This window comes from Hemiscyllium ocellatum, chromosome 2, assembly GCF_020745735.1.
Source record: "Hemiscyllium ocellatum isolate sHemOce1 chromosome 2, sHemOce1.pat.X.cur, whole genome shotgun sequence".
NCBI lineage: Eukaryota > Metazoa > Chordata > Chondrichthyes > Orectolobiformes > Hemiscylliidae > Hemiscyllium > Hemiscyllium ocellatum.
In genome coordinates, this window is record NC_083402.1 from 35,602,482 (window position 1) to 35,617,844 (window position 15,363).

Consider the following 15,363-nt stretch of genomic DNA (forward strand, 5'->3'; position numbering starts at 1 on the left):
CAGGAGTGTTCGGGCTATGAAGAATGACTACACTTGCCTCTCTTTTGTGTTTCTAAGGCCCTTTTGGGGAGCAATTAACAGTGTAGGATCTTCATCATAAATAGAAGTGTTGAGTACAAAAGCAAGGTTGTAGGCTGAACCTTTTTTTTAACCTTTTGCATGCTGTACTTAGTACTGTGCCCAGTTTTGGTCACTGTACTTCAGGAAGGAGAATGGCTTTGGAGAGGGTGCAGAGCAGATTTACTGGAGCAAGTTTAGGAGTAGGATATTTGTTAGGTACAAATTTAGGGTGGAAATTGAGATCAGCGGTTCATTTGAGCAGAAGAGTTGGAAGGGAGCGAGAAAGACACAAGATTAGGACAACTCTGGATAAAGTAAATGAGAATTTTTCCTTGTGGGACAATGTTAAGAGGTCACAGCTTGAGGTGAAGGGGTATGCAGTTTTAAAACCGAAATGAGAAGACCGCACAAGTTTTCTGTTAATGGAATTCGTTAGCGTAAAGTTTGTTAGATGATGGGACACTGAATAAGTTTGAGATAGGCAGCAATGGGTTCAAAGATTATGGGCAAGAAAGTGGAGTTGAGGTCAAAGTGAGATCAGCCATTATCACTTTTAACAAATGGAGCCAGTTTCAGGGCTGTATTCCCTGTTGCTCCTAGTTATGTTCCTATGTAAGCAAGAGAAGTGTATTCCCATTTGAGAAATGGAATTGTTTGAATTGCTCTGTGAGAGCATGCATAGACCTACTAGGCTGACTGGGTTCCTTTCCTGTCTCAAATTACTGTGATTCTGTGAGGATCGAACACTTTACAAATGAAATCTAATGAAATACATAAATGTTTGTCGAAAATAAACAACAGTTGAGACTGAATGTGAGCTGTCTGTAATTCATAAATTTATCCCTACATAAAGTACTTGTCACAAAGATGGAAAATGCTGTATGAAACTAAACAGGTATGAATACATATTTTAGTTTATATGGGGTGATCGCAGTTGGGTATTGCAGAAAAAGAGACAATTGCAGTGTTGGTGTGATGCTAAATATCTTGGCATATGCCCTCGAGACTGGATTGTATCAAACAGCATAGCCCTTCAATGATTTATGACAAACAAGGTCCCAGTCGCGCCCAACAGCCCAGATCTGTAAAACTCTGTAACCAGCATTAGGGATGATTCTGAAATTGGACAACATTTACTGGATAACCTTGAGTATGCAAAGAATTAAATCAACAACCCATTTAGAATTCTCAGTCAGGCTCGCAGTGTGGCACTTGCATTTACTGGAAGCTACATCTATTAACACCCAGGGTATGGTTTTTCCTGATACATATTAATGATCTGGAGCTTGAACAACTGGGGACGGTTTCAAAATTTGCAGAGTAATGACCTTGGAGAATTGTAAGCTGTGTGAGGAGGACAGTGTAGCAAAGGACATTGACAGGTTGTTGGAATGAGCAGTTAGGTGGCAAGTGAGGTTCAATGCAGAGAATTGTGATGTAATGCACTCTGACAGGAAGGACATGGACAATATAAAATAAAGGCTACAATTCTGTATGGGATGCTGGTGCAGAGGGCCTGACTGGATATGTGCTCCAATCATTGAAGGTGGCAGGACAGGTGGAGAGAGCAATTCACGAAATAGTGTCGTCAGCTTTATGAATACAGCGAGGGGTTCAAGAATATTAGGTGGTTTTGAACATGTGTAAGACACTAGCTAGATCTCATTGGGAGTGTTGTGTAAACTGGTGGATACCACATTATAGGAAAGGTGTGAATCCATTGGGTGGTTTCAGGAATGAGAAATTTCAGTTATGAGGATAATTTGAAGTTGGGCCTGTTTTCTTTAGAGAGAAAGCTGCTGTGATTTGGTAGCAGTTTTCAAAATCATGACCGACTATATAAAGCAGGTAGGAATAAACTATTTTCACTTGTGAAATGACTGAGGACAAGAGGGCATAGATTTAATCTGATGTGCAAAAGAAGTAAGAGTGATGTGAGGAAATAAAATTCAGTGGGTTCTGGGTATGGAATGCACTGCCTGGAAGTGTGAAAGAGGCAAGTTCAGTTAAGGTATTCAAGAGGGAATTGGATGACTATTTCTATCCCAATAAACAGTCTGCATGACTATGGAGAAAAGGCAGGGGATTGGCACAAGGTAATGGTGCTCATTTGAAGAGTCAGTGCAAGCACAATGGGCCAAATGGCTTCCTGTGCCATATCAATTCTATGATTCTATTCTTTGCAAATAGAATGTATAAATACAACTGCACCAGCATACATTTACCAAGTAGGTGACAGTCATTTGCCAGTTTATTTCACAGGGCAATGGCTTGACATTAGGGGTCAACCTGCCCAGTTTAAAATTTCACCAAAGCCTGCCTGTTGACTGTTAATTATTATTAACTGGTGTACTCTCCTTGCCAATATCTCAACCAATCAAAGCTCACTTGATAGCCAATCCGTACTCTTCTCCCATGTAGTATAAATGATAGTTTGCAACTTGAATTTATTTTTTTGCAAAGTGCCCTGATGGTGACCAGAACTAGACACAGTACTCTAGGTGCAACCATGCAAGGTAAGAAAAGTTCAGCATAAGAGCCTTGTTTTTCAGTTCTGCTTCTATTTCTGAAGACACAGATGCTGTGCTCTTTTTATTAGTTACTCTTTGTTTGTTCGGCCATCTTAAAAATGTAGAAAATATAGGTGAAAGTATTGTTTGGCCCTTTTGAGTCCGCTGTGCATTTGGTACAATCATGACTGATTGTCCACCTCTATGCCCTGTTCCTGCTTTTCCCCTGTACCTTTTTAATGCATTTAACCCCAAGAACTGTATGTAATTCCTCAAAAACAATTCAATGTGACTACCAGTTCTGGACTCCCCAGTCATTGGGAACACCTCTTCTGTGTTTAACCTGTTTAGTCTCACAACCTATCACCATTTGGATAATCCACCTTCATGTTTTTGCTACCAAAGTGAATAACCTCACATTTATCACATTATACTTCATCTACCCTGCATTTACTCAGTTAACTTGTCCAAATCAAACTGAAGCAACTCTGCGTCCTCTTCACAATTCACCCTCCCACCCAGCTTTGAGTCATCTACAAACTTGGAAGTATTACATTTAGTCCCTCATCTAAATTATTAATACATATTGTGAATAGCTAGGGATCCATGCACTCATCCCCACAGGACCCCATTAGTCACTGGCTGAGTCATGTTTATTCCTATTTTGTTTCCTGTCTGTTAACCAGTTCTCAATTCATATCAGTACACTATACCTAACTGCACGTGTTTCAATTTTGCATGCTAATCTCTTGTGTGGGACCTTAATGAAAGCCTTCTGAAGATCCAAGTAACCTATTTTCACTTGCTTTCCCTTATCAACTCTACTAGGTGCATCCTGAGGGTCCCATTTTATTTACTTTCAAAAACCAATGCTGACTCTGTCCAATCTCGTCATTGTTCTCTCAGTTCTCTGATATTAAATATCTTATGGGCTTTGTCTTGTTCCCCGTTTACTGATGTCAGGCTAACCAGTGTATAATTTTCTCTTCGTACATTTTTAAATGATGCGGTTACATTAAATATCCTTCAATCCACAGGAACTCTCCAGTGATACAGAATCTGGAAAGATGGCCACTTTCTAGTACCATTTCCCCAAGAACTCTAGGATCGAGATTATTGGGCCCTGGAGATTAATTGAAGATCTGTGTACACTACCTCCCCCTAACTTCACCCTTCACTCCACTACAAAACTCCTAAGCTCCCTCTATTCTTGTACATTTGATTAGAACTGCAGCTTCACATCTCCATTACCTTTCTGTAATCCTTTGCAGAAATATGATCTCTTATACCAAGCAGAAATTGTCTGAAATTTCATCTGCCTCTTGTCAGCCTATCCTGCTAGTCTATCTGTCCTTTCAGAAACAATTTGTTTCATGACATTATCTGCCATCCCTCAATGTTTGGGATAATGAATAAATTTTCAATGTGTACTCTGTATTCTAAGTTATTTGCATGTATCTTTATAAAGGAAATTTTCTGATCCAGGTGAACATAACTGTCCACCACTCCAATCAGAAAAAGTCCTATTTTACATCCTTAGGTAGTTTTCTTTGTTCACAGTTGCCATTGGACTCCCTATACCTTCATCCTGTTTTGCGAAGCGAGTTTTTAATGAATTTTCTTTTAAATGCTTTCTTAAAATTCACAAAGGCCACAACCATTGTCTTCCCTTTATCAACTTTCTTTGTTACTTAATCAAAAAAATACATTTAGGCTAATTAACTGTTATGTGCCTTTTTAAAAATCCATGCTGGTTATTTTTCATCACTTCATAGCATTGGCTTGCTTAATACAACTGGTATTTAAAGTTCTGAGAAAGGGTCACTGGAGTCAAAATGTTAAATTCGATTATCTTCACAGACTCTATCAGACCTGCTGAGATTTTCCAGCAGCCTCTGTTTTTGTTTCTGATTTACAGCATCCACAGTTCTTTCAATTTTGGTATTTAAAGTTGACAGGTAGGTTTAAAGAAGACTTATAAATAACGAGGTTCATTTTGCAAAGTAATTTATGAATTTCTTTTTCTTTATGTACTAAGTCGTTCTGTTCATGGAATTAGACAAAAGACTGTGGAGAAAGCCTTGTAGTACATGTTTGCACCAATGATAATGTTGCTTCAGAGACTAATCGACTTCCCCAAGTTGATTTGAGTTTCACCTTACTCATTTTTTTTTCTCTTACAGCTAGTAGCTGGAAGTGTTGTCATGTCATTTGAAGAGGTTTGCCCAGAACGAATTGACCTGATTCACAAGAATTACCGCAAGCTGTGTAATCTGTTGGTAGATGTGGAGGAGTGGGGACAAGTCGTTATAATCAACATGCTCACTCGCTATGCACGAACGCAGTTTCTAAGTCCATGGAAAGAGGTGAGCTTTGTGCTGGGGAAAGACTTCTCTTCATTTGAAATGAACCACTCCTGTAAGCTAAACAGCCTCTGCAATATTTTGGAAAATTTCAGAGGAAATTAAATATCCAACTTCATTGCTAGCAGTGTGTTTAGTAACAAATGATCTATTGTTTAAAGGCTGACTTAGCAGTTAAAGTATTCTACAGAAGTGGATCACTGAAGAAAGTTCCAAGTGGATGCTTAAAGGTTCCCCTTCCACACCCTCCTTAGCATAGCAAATCTTAGTGATCTTGCATCTTCTGTTGCATGTGTTCTTTTTTTCCTATCTAGTTAAATCTGTGTTGATTCAAGAAATCGCTCAGAGTTTATTACAGGTGCCTTTATCTGAAATTCTTGGGGCCAGTTTCTTTTCAGAATTCAGAATTTTTTGAATTTCAGAATGTGACAGTTTGGTGAAATTTAAAACAAAATCTTACCAAACAGCAGACTCAGAGTAAAATGGGATTGAAACAGAATGAAGGCCTGCCAGTGCTGGACCCCCCCCCCCCCCCCCCCCCCCCCCCCCCCCCCCCAACCCCCCTTTCCAAAATGTCGCATCTGAGTGACCTGCATCGAGTTGGTGTCAACTTGGGTTAATTGTTTGCATGCCAAACAACCTTGTTAGTGAGCAAAAAAACTTCATAAAAAAACCTTTTGGACTTTGGAGCTTTTCAGATTTTGAGATTTCCAATAAAGGGCTATCTACCTGTAGTAACCTTTTTGTATTGTTGAGTCCTTCCATAAGTAGAAATATAAATTAAAAAATCCAATGTGGGATTTAAGGGAATTGAGGCTTAGAGGAGCAGATAGGAAAGTGGATCAAGCAGTCATGATCACCTGTAAAATGTGGGTGGCACAGTGGTTAGCACTGCTGTCTTACAGCGCCAGAGACCTGGGTTCAATTCCCGCCTCAGGCGACTGTGTGGATTTTGCACATTCTTCCCGTGTCTGCGTGGATTTTCTCCGGGTGCTCCGGTTTCCTCCCACAGTCCAAAAAAATGTGCAGGTTAGGTGAATTGGCCATGCTAAATTGCCCGTAGTGTTAGGGGAATGGGTCTGGGTGGGTTGCCCTTCGGCGGGTCGGTGTGGACTTGTTGGGCCAAAAGGCGTGTTTCCACGCTGTAATAAATCTAATTTAGTCTAATTTATTCAGACAAGCAGGAGGCTGGAAGAATGCAGCAAGCCAGGCAGTATCAGGAAGTGGAGCAATCAACATTTTGGGCATAACCTTTGTTCAGGATCTGAAATGTTAACTCTCCTTTCCCTCAATAGATGTTGACAGATCTGCTGAGTTTTAACAGTAATTTGTTTTTTTTCTGACTTCCAACATCTTAACTTCGTTTTCTTTTTGGTGCAGGCTTGCTGTATTGAATAGCAAACTCTGCTCCAAGCTTTGTTTTAGTTTCCTTGCATGCAATATTGAACACATGAACCTCTGTCTAGTTTCCATTTAAGTTGTTGTTTCTAAACAAAAACATCCCAACATGCTCAATTTTTACCAATGTTGTAATTTAAATTCCTGGTGACCTTTTATTCTAAATGTTTCTTTGGTTTTTGGAGTTTCCAGTAAAAGCCACCGAAGCAAATAATTATCTATATGTAAGGCAAAAACTTGCATTAAAAATTATATGAACTTTAGTTTTTTAAAATGTTGTTGTGTAAACATTACTTTATAGATTTGACTTCCTAGCATAGAGCTGTAAATCTACTACCATGTTCTCAGTGACAATTAAAAGTCTATTAACTAGACAGCAGTCCTATCAATTATGGTATATTTTTGTAATTTTTCTTAAATGACAACTTTTATGATGAATATTCGAACCTAAGTAAAGGCGATTACACAGTGCAGTACTCTGAATTCATAGTGCTGTCAAAGCAAAGACCGATTGACTTTATATTTACATATTAATGAGAAGATTTGTTAACAGGGTCTTTACTAAAAGAAAATAAAGGCATATTTATAGGTTCTGACATTTATAAATGGAGCTGATGCGGGGAAATGGAAATTGAGCCTTTTTACCTTAATAAATTTCAGAGACTGATAAAATTAATGTTTTCAAATTTTGTAAATATTACAAAAATACTGCTGTTAAAAGTCCTTGTGTTGAAAGGTACATAAATCTACAATATTTAATAACTATTTGTCTTTAAAAATACAGAGTATAAACAATGAAAGATTAAGACAAAGTTTGAGAAATATTAATGCTTTTGGTAGAATGCAGCCCTACTTTTGCAAAAGGAAAACTAGCATTGTGAAAATAACATTTGAAGTTCTCTGTTAATTGTGATAAGAGTTTTTAACTTAATGTTCACGTTTGAAATGTATTAACCTAGAAATTGGGTTAAGAGAATTTTTTTGTGCACCCTATGCAGTGAAATTTACTTTTTTTCCCCTGAAGTGGTTGTAAATATTTCCTGATGTATAAAACTTTCATTTATTTAAACAGTGTGGCTCTTAGATTTGCCCAGCATATTGTTGACGTATAATCCATTAAACCTTTTGCAGTTGAAGTTCATTGAGCTTTACTCTCAAGGCTTGTGACAAAATGTTGGATCTGTTCCTAGCTCGTAATGTGTTTTTGTACATCTATTATTTACCGGTTATTCAAGAAAATTTATTTGAAACTGAATCCTTTTCAGGAATGTTAACTTACAGTACCCGCTTTGACAGTCAGTGATATTTTAACGATCAAATGTATGATGCTGTGACTGGAAATCACCCTGGACAAGATCTTAGCAGTGTAGCTTTCCTTTTTTCATAATGTTCAGTCCGAAGAGTGAATTTTTAATCTTGGGTTTCAAAACCTGTTCAATAAGAACCCGAACTGAGAAGTCTGAAAATTAGATTAGATCCAATTGCAAAGATCTTTAGGACTGTTAGAAACAACTGTAACAGGTACTTCTCAGGGCCTAAGATTCTGAAGCAAGTAGAAAAGCCAGTAATTTAGATTAGAAGCTTTCAAAAATGATTTGCTGAGATGTTTTAATGGTGTAAGATTGAAAGAAATTTCATGAGTTGCTTAAATTCAATGGGTAATATAGTATTCTGCCACTAGTGTGCCAAATCTTGAAAGAATAAATTAACTGCAATTTGAGTGACAATTCTACATAGAATATGGTTGCATGAGCAAAATGGTGCCTGTGCATTTCCTTTTCTGATCATGTAGTATAATCATATCATATATCATATCATATCATCATATCATATCATCGGTACAATAGGTGCATAGGCCTTAATACTGCTCTTGTGTTCTGTTTCTGATAGCCTTCATTTTGATCTCCAGAAAAATGAAGAGGAAGAGACTTGTTTTTATCATGGAATGTCTTAACACTATTTAAACACCAAGTCAACTAACTGTTTGGAGTTATTGACACTGGCACTGGCAGAGGACTGAGTTAAATAGCAGTAGGGCTAAAAGGTGCATTCTAGTTTTAAGACTCCCTTCAGTTAATTTACCTCCCCTATGTAATTCCAAAAAATGCACGTTAAGAATTTTAAGGGTTTTAAGCATAAGATTTTCAACATCGTTTAAGTATTTTTGAATGTTCAGAGTAAAGCACATACTTTGAGTATCAAGGCAAGCTGATTTTCAAATGAAATGCATGGTGTTTTGTCTCAATTTGCTGAACATAATCAGAATTCAATCATTTTCTTTCTGCTTTGGTGTGAAATGAATGTTTAAAAATTTGGTTGGGACTGTAGAAAATGAATGAGAGCACTCGTGTATGTCTGAATATGCAATGGGGTTTTTATACAGTGCTGACGAAAGGAATGTTGCACTTAGACACTATTTTTTGTGATAAATTCTGGCATTTGTGTTCCATTCTTTTCAATTTATTCAGCATATCAATTCAGATGCCCCCTCTGTTTATGTATGTTTCCATTTTTAATGATAGAATCATTTGCAATCTGTGCAGATATTTTTTGTCTCATTGAATGTTTTCATTTTTAAAAAATTTCATTATGACTTTAAACCTTCCTTATCAAGTTTGGGCCATCAGTCACACATCTCCATCAATCTATCAGCAGATCTATTTACAAACTCCAGCCTTTGTGTAGTGGAAGCAGAGTCTTGGGGTATTTTTAAGGCAGAGGTAGGTAGGTAGGTCATCGATAAGGAATGAAACATTACTTTGGCTAGGAGGCAGAGTGACTACTCATGTTCGTATTTGCAGTATCCATAACATTTACCCGTGAGGTCATGTGTTTTGGTAGGAAGCATATAGGCATGGACTGTTTTTGTAAATGGGGAGAAAATTTGAATTCTGAAGTGCAAGGAGACTGGGGAGTTCTAGTCCAGGATTCTCTCAAGGTAAACCTGCAGGATGAGTCAGTAGTTAGGAAGGCAAATGCAATGATGGCATTTATTTTGAGAGGACTAGAATATAAAAGCAGGGATGTACTTCTGAGGCTCTGGTCAGATCACATCTGGAGTACTGAGAGCAATTTTGGGCCCCATACTTCAGGAAGGATGTACTGGCCCTGGAGCATGTTCAGAGGAGGTTCACAAGAATGGTGCCAGGAATGAAATCATTAACATATGAGAAATGGTTGAGGACTCTAGGTTTATACTGGATGGAGTTTAGAAGGATGGGGTTGGGGGAATCTAATTGAAACATACAGAATGGATGTTGGGAAGTTTGTTTTCATTGGTAGGAGAGCCTAGGACCGGAGGGCACAGCCTTGGAGTCCAGGGAAGACATTTTTTAGAACTGAGATTAGGAGAAATTTCTTCAACCAGAGAGTGATGAGTCGATGGAATTCATTGCCACAGAAGGCTGTACCAGCCAAGCCATTGGATTTAAGACTGGGCTAAGTTCTTGAGTATCAAAGGTTACGGGGAGAAAATGTGAGAATGGGGTTGAGAAACTTATCAACCATGGTTGAATGGCAGAGCAGACTAGATGGGCTGAATGGCTTAATTTCTGCTCCTGTGTCTTCTAGTCTTACGTTTAGTGAATGTACTTTAAACCATCTAGCCATTCTGTGTCTCCACCTCTCTTCAGTATGACATTGAGCTTTGTTTCACCTGTAAAATTCATAATTTTCACTTTTAAAAGCCCAATAAGCTGAAGATCACACATCCCGGTACCTGTTTTCCCTCAGCATCCATTCTTGTTTACCTTCTGTTTAGTGATCATGCTTTTGTGTAATGTTGAGATTTTCATTTCCTCCTACATAAGAGTAAAAAATGAGGTCTGCAGATGCTGGAGATCACAGCTGCAAATGTGTTGCTGGTCAAAGCACAGCAGGTCAGGCAGCATCTCAGGAATAGAGAATTCGACGTTTCGAGCATAAGCCCTTCATCAGGAATAAGAGAGAGAGAGCCAAGCCGGCTGAGATAAAAGGTAGGGAGGAGGGACTAGGGGGAGGGGCGATGGAGGTGGGATAGGTGGAAGGAGGTCAAGGTGAGGGTGATAGGCCGGAGTGGGGTGGGGGCGGAGAGGTCAGGAAGAGGATTGCAGGTTAGGAGGGCGGTGCTGAGTTGAGGGAACCGACTGAGACAAGGTGGGGGGAGGGGAAATGAGGAAGCTGGAGAAATCTGAATTCATACCTTGTGGTTGGAGGGTTCCCAGGCGGAAGATGAGGCGCTCCTCCTCCAGCCGTCGTGTAGTTGTGTTCTGCCGGTGGAGGAGTCCAAGGACCTGCATGTCCTCGGTGGAGTGGGAGGGGGAGTTAAAGTGTTGAGCCACGGGGTGATTGGGTTGGTTGGTTCGGGCGGCCCAGAGGTGTTCTCTGAAGCGTTCCGCAAGTAAGCGGCCTGTCTCACCAATATAGAGGAGGCCACATCGGGTGCAGCGGATGCAATAGATGATGTGTGTGGAGGTACAGGTGAACTTGTGGCGGATATGGAAGGATCCCTTGGGGCCTTGGAGGGAAGTGAGTGTGGAGGTGTGGGCGCAAGTTTTACATTTCCTGCGGTTGCAGGGGAAGGTGCCGGGGGTGGAGGTTGGGTTGGTGGGGGGTGTGGATCTGACAAGGGAGTCACGAAGGGAGTGGTCCTTGCGGAACGCTGATAGGGGAGGGGAGGGAAATATATCCTTGGTGGTGGGGTCCGTTTGGAGGTGGCGGAAATGGCGGCGGATAATACGTTGTATGCGCAGGTTGGTGGGGTGGTAGGTGAGAACCAGTGGGGTTCTGTCTTGGTGGCGGTTGGAGGAGCGGGGCTCAAGGGCGGAGGAGCGGGAAGTGGAGGAGATGCGGTGGAGGGCATCGTCGATCACGTCTGGGGGGAATCTGCGGTCCTTGAAGAAGGAGGCCATCTGGGTTGTGCGGTGTTGGAATTGGTCCTCCTGGGAGCAGATGCGGCGGAGACGAAGGAATTGGGAATATGGGATGGCGTTTTTACAGGGGGCAGGGTGGGAGGAGGTGTAGTCCAGGTAGCTGTGGGAGTCAGTCGGTTTATAATAGATGTCTGTGTTGAGTCGGTCGCCCGAGATAGAAATGGAAAGGTCTAGGAAGGGGAGGGAGGAGTCTGAGACAGTCCAGGTGAATTTCAGGTCGGGATGGAAGGTGTTAGTAAAGTTGATGAACTGTTCAACCTCCTCGTGGGAGCACGAGGCAGCGCCGATACAGTCATCGATGTAGCGGAGGAAAAGGTGGGGGGTGGTGCCAGTGTAGTTGCGGAAGATGGACTGTTCCACATATCCTACGAAGAGGCAGGCATAGCTGGGGCCCATGCGGGTGCCCATGGCAACTCCTTTAGAGTTCTAGTTAAGAGATCTAGTTAAGAAACTGGTGGCTGGTAAATTTATACATGTGGTTGGTGGCCATAACTTGTTTAATTCACTATGTACAAGTTTACGGTATTGCATAGTGGAAGAAGACAGGAGGCCTGCATTTTCACTGAACTAGCCAAGGATGAAGCTAAAAAAAGATTTAGGGATGGTAATAGACTTGGCACTTAAGTTATCCACTTATCGTGAAGCAGCAATCAATGAAGGAAACAGAAAGATGAATTGTACAGGTGGAGCAGTGGAAAAAAAGCCAAAGTGTAATATTGAAACTGTATACTACTTTGGTGAAAGTGCTGTTCTGAGTGCTGTTTAGTTTTAGTTACTAAGGAGAAAAAGAGAGTTTGAAATTCCGAAAAGGCTCCCAAGGAAAGATGTAAGAATGATGCCTAGTGTGTAAATAAATATTTAATTACAATGAAAAATAATTAAACTTGTGCTCCACAGTATTGAAGAAAGTCATTTGAATTGAGGTCTGGGAGAGTTACTAATTAAATTGTAACATCGCTACATTTTGAGTTCACAATAATGAAAGATAAAAGTTAGGACTGATGACGTGCAGATAGCAATTAAGACCTGGAAAAATTTACTAGTTAGTGTACTTGATAGAAAGTTTCTAGCGTTTGAGAGACAGTGGAAATCTGTGAATGTATGTTACAGAGGATAATTTTTATCTAGGTTGAGATAGATACAATAACCTTAGTTATATTTACTATGTAATTCTTTTGAATGTCATTAAAATTAAACATCAATGTTGATTTTGAACCTGGTATATAGAAAATTTATTAATAAAAATTAAACATTTTAGCACAAAGTATCAATGATGTATTCTAAAGCATCAAGTGTCAGCATTTGATGTGAGATGTATCTTCATTTTAGGGCAGATTCTGGCTGAGAGTTTAATGTTGCTTTATGGTGGCACTGATACCCTGCTAGAAAATAGCCAATTGGTGCTGGTGATCAATATCATTTCTTAGGTAGGTAGTTCAATACATCCTATTGCATGAAAGTACTCCAGGGAAACCCTCTGTAAAAACCAAGAGATTACATTGTCAATGATCCAAACTGTCTCCAATCATGCATGGTAAATGCTATTAAGGGGATTTTATATAGTTTGCACATGAAGTATAGTGAGTTTATAGTTTATGGATATAGCAACGGCCATGCTGCAAGCCATGGATTATTCATATCAGATGATCCTCTTCTACAAATTGCACATGTATTTGGATATACCTTATAATCTTGCTTCATTTCCTATCTTTAAATAAAATTTAAAATGCGACTCCTTGACATTGAAGAATAACAGGTGACTGGGCATTTTTGTGATGTAGAAGACCATGGAGTGGTCTCTTTGCAATAACGAACAGCAGAATGAGGAGGAGGAATAAGCCATTTAGCTGCTTGAGTCTGCTCTGTGTTTAAATTGTAACCTCAAATCCACATTCTGACCTATCCGCGAAGTCCACCAGTCGTCTTGTTTATAAAGAATCTATCTACCTCAGTGTTTTAAAAAATCATTCAAACACTTGACTCCAACCACATTTTCAGGAATACTGTTCCACGGACCCTTGGCTCTCTTTAAGAGAAAGTTTCATAATCTCTATTAATTCCATGTGGCACATCACCTGTTATATCTTGCCAGTCTGAAAAAAGTTGCATTCATGCCAACTGTTATCTTGCTGTCAACCAGTCTTCTGTCTCTACCATTGTGCTACGTCACCACCACCATGAGATTTTATTTTCACAAATAAGCTTTAATGTGAAGCCTTCTCAACTGTCTTCTGGAGATCAAAGCATAATGAGCTCCAATAATTATTCATTTCACTTCCCTAGTGATTGTGATTTTCCTGAGTACTTCCTTTCCTTATATTTCATGGTTCATTGTCATCTCCCACAGAAGGCCAAATTGGAAAAAGCTTAAAAATGTGTTGCTGGAAAAGCGCAGCAGGTTAGGCAGCATCAAAGGAAGAGGAGAATTGACGTTTCAGGCATAAGCCCTTCTCTCACCCTCCACACATTTTTAAGCTCTGACCTCCAGCATCTGCAGTCCTCACTTTCTCCTAAATTGGAAAGACTACAACACTGTTGTGATGTATTGGCATGGCCACAGTGAACAAAGACATAATTGGATGTTGGAAATCTAAAACAAAAACAAATTTCTGGAAAAACGGAACAGGTCTGGCAGCATCTATGAAGAGAAAGCAGAGTCAATGTTTTAGGTTTGGTGATCCTTCAGAAGTGGATCTAAAATGTAGATTCTACTGTCTCCATAGATGCTGCCAGACCTGCTGAGTTTCTCCAGAAACTTTTTTTATGGCTTGGGTACAGACCTGACTAACACAGAAAATAGTAGGAATAAATTGGTCATTCTCATGTTAGCAGGCTGTCTGGTGTACTACAGTGTGTGCTTGGTCCTCAGCTATTCACAAAGTGCATCGATGATATGAAGTTAGGAATCAAATGTAATATTTCTAAATTTATACATTATACATAGCTAAGTGGCAGTGTTTGTTATGAGGATGTAAAACTGTTTCAGGAGGATTTGGATATGTTTAGTTTAGCAAGAACGTGGCACAATATAATGTGAAACAATGAGAGGTTATCTATTTCTGGTTGGAGAAACATGTGTACAAAGGGTCTTGGGAGTTGTTGTCAATAAGTCACTGAACACTTACTTACAGAAAAGCTAATAGGTTAATCACAAGAGAATTTGAGTACAGGAGCCTTTCCTTGATTGTCTCGCAGCTTGGTGAGACCCTGCCTGGTGTACTGTATGCAGTTGTAGTCTCCTTATCTCTGGAATGGTATGTTTTCAGGAATAATGTTAAAGAGGGAGTGCAACAAAAATTTCCAGATTTGGTCCCAGGATGATGGGGCTGCTAACAAAGAGACTATTCAAATTGAGTCTGTATTCTCTAAAGTTTTGCAGAATGACAAGTACGGTCATTGAAACTTAGGAAATGCTTTCAGGGATTGATTGACAGGATAGATGCGGATAAGTTGTTTCTCCTGGTTGCTGAGTGTAGAACCACTGGCCACAATATAAAAATAAGGGAGATGTCCTTCAGACTGAGATGAGGATTTATTTTTCATTTAGATGGTTGAGAACCTTTTGGATTTTTTTTACTTCAGACTGTGGAAGCCTTGTCTTTGAAAATGTTTAAGGTAGAGATTGATGATTTTTTGATTATCAGCAGTGTACAAGATCAGGGGTAAGGGATGAATAAAAGGTATTAAAATGTTGGACCAGTCAGGCTCGATGAGCAGAATGGGCTACTTGTGTTCCTGTGTTCCTAAAATATCTAACTAATTCTTCTGCCATTACATTATTTTCTATTATTAATTCTGCAGACTCACTTTCAGTAGGTTCAGCTGTCACCCAATTGACATTTTGAAACAGTTATAGAAACACTTAATATCTGTTTTTATAGTTCTGGCCAGTTTTCTGTTGTACTGCTATTTTTCCATCATTATTATCTTGGTCATTTTTGCTGTTTTCATAGTCATACAATCTTCTGACCTGCCATCTGCCTTTGCACAATGATGTGTTTTTTCATCAAGTTGGATAAATTTCTAGTTAACTAAAACTTTGGATCAATCATTTGAATTTTCTCTTATTTATTCAATGTATCTATCTGCTGAAATGTATATATTGATGTAAGTGCATTTCTA

The 15,363-nt window shown here is 39.5% G+C and overlaps 1 protein-coding gene across 2 annotated transcripts in view; it reads left to right on the top strand.

Annotated features, from left to right (window-relative positions):
• ap3b1a (adaptor related protein complex 3 subunit beta 1a) overlaps nt 1-15,363 on the top strand; it is a 309,270-nt gene that overhangs the window by 115,878 nt on the left and 178,029 nt on the right. For both annotated transcript variants that reach the window (XM_060835806.1, XM_060835815.1), the window contains exon 7: nt 4,754-4,936. In XM_060835806.1, coding sequence (XP_060691789.1) covers nt 4,754-4,936 — 183 coding nt within the window. The remainder of the gene's footprint in view (nt 1-4,753; nt 4,937-15,363) is intronic.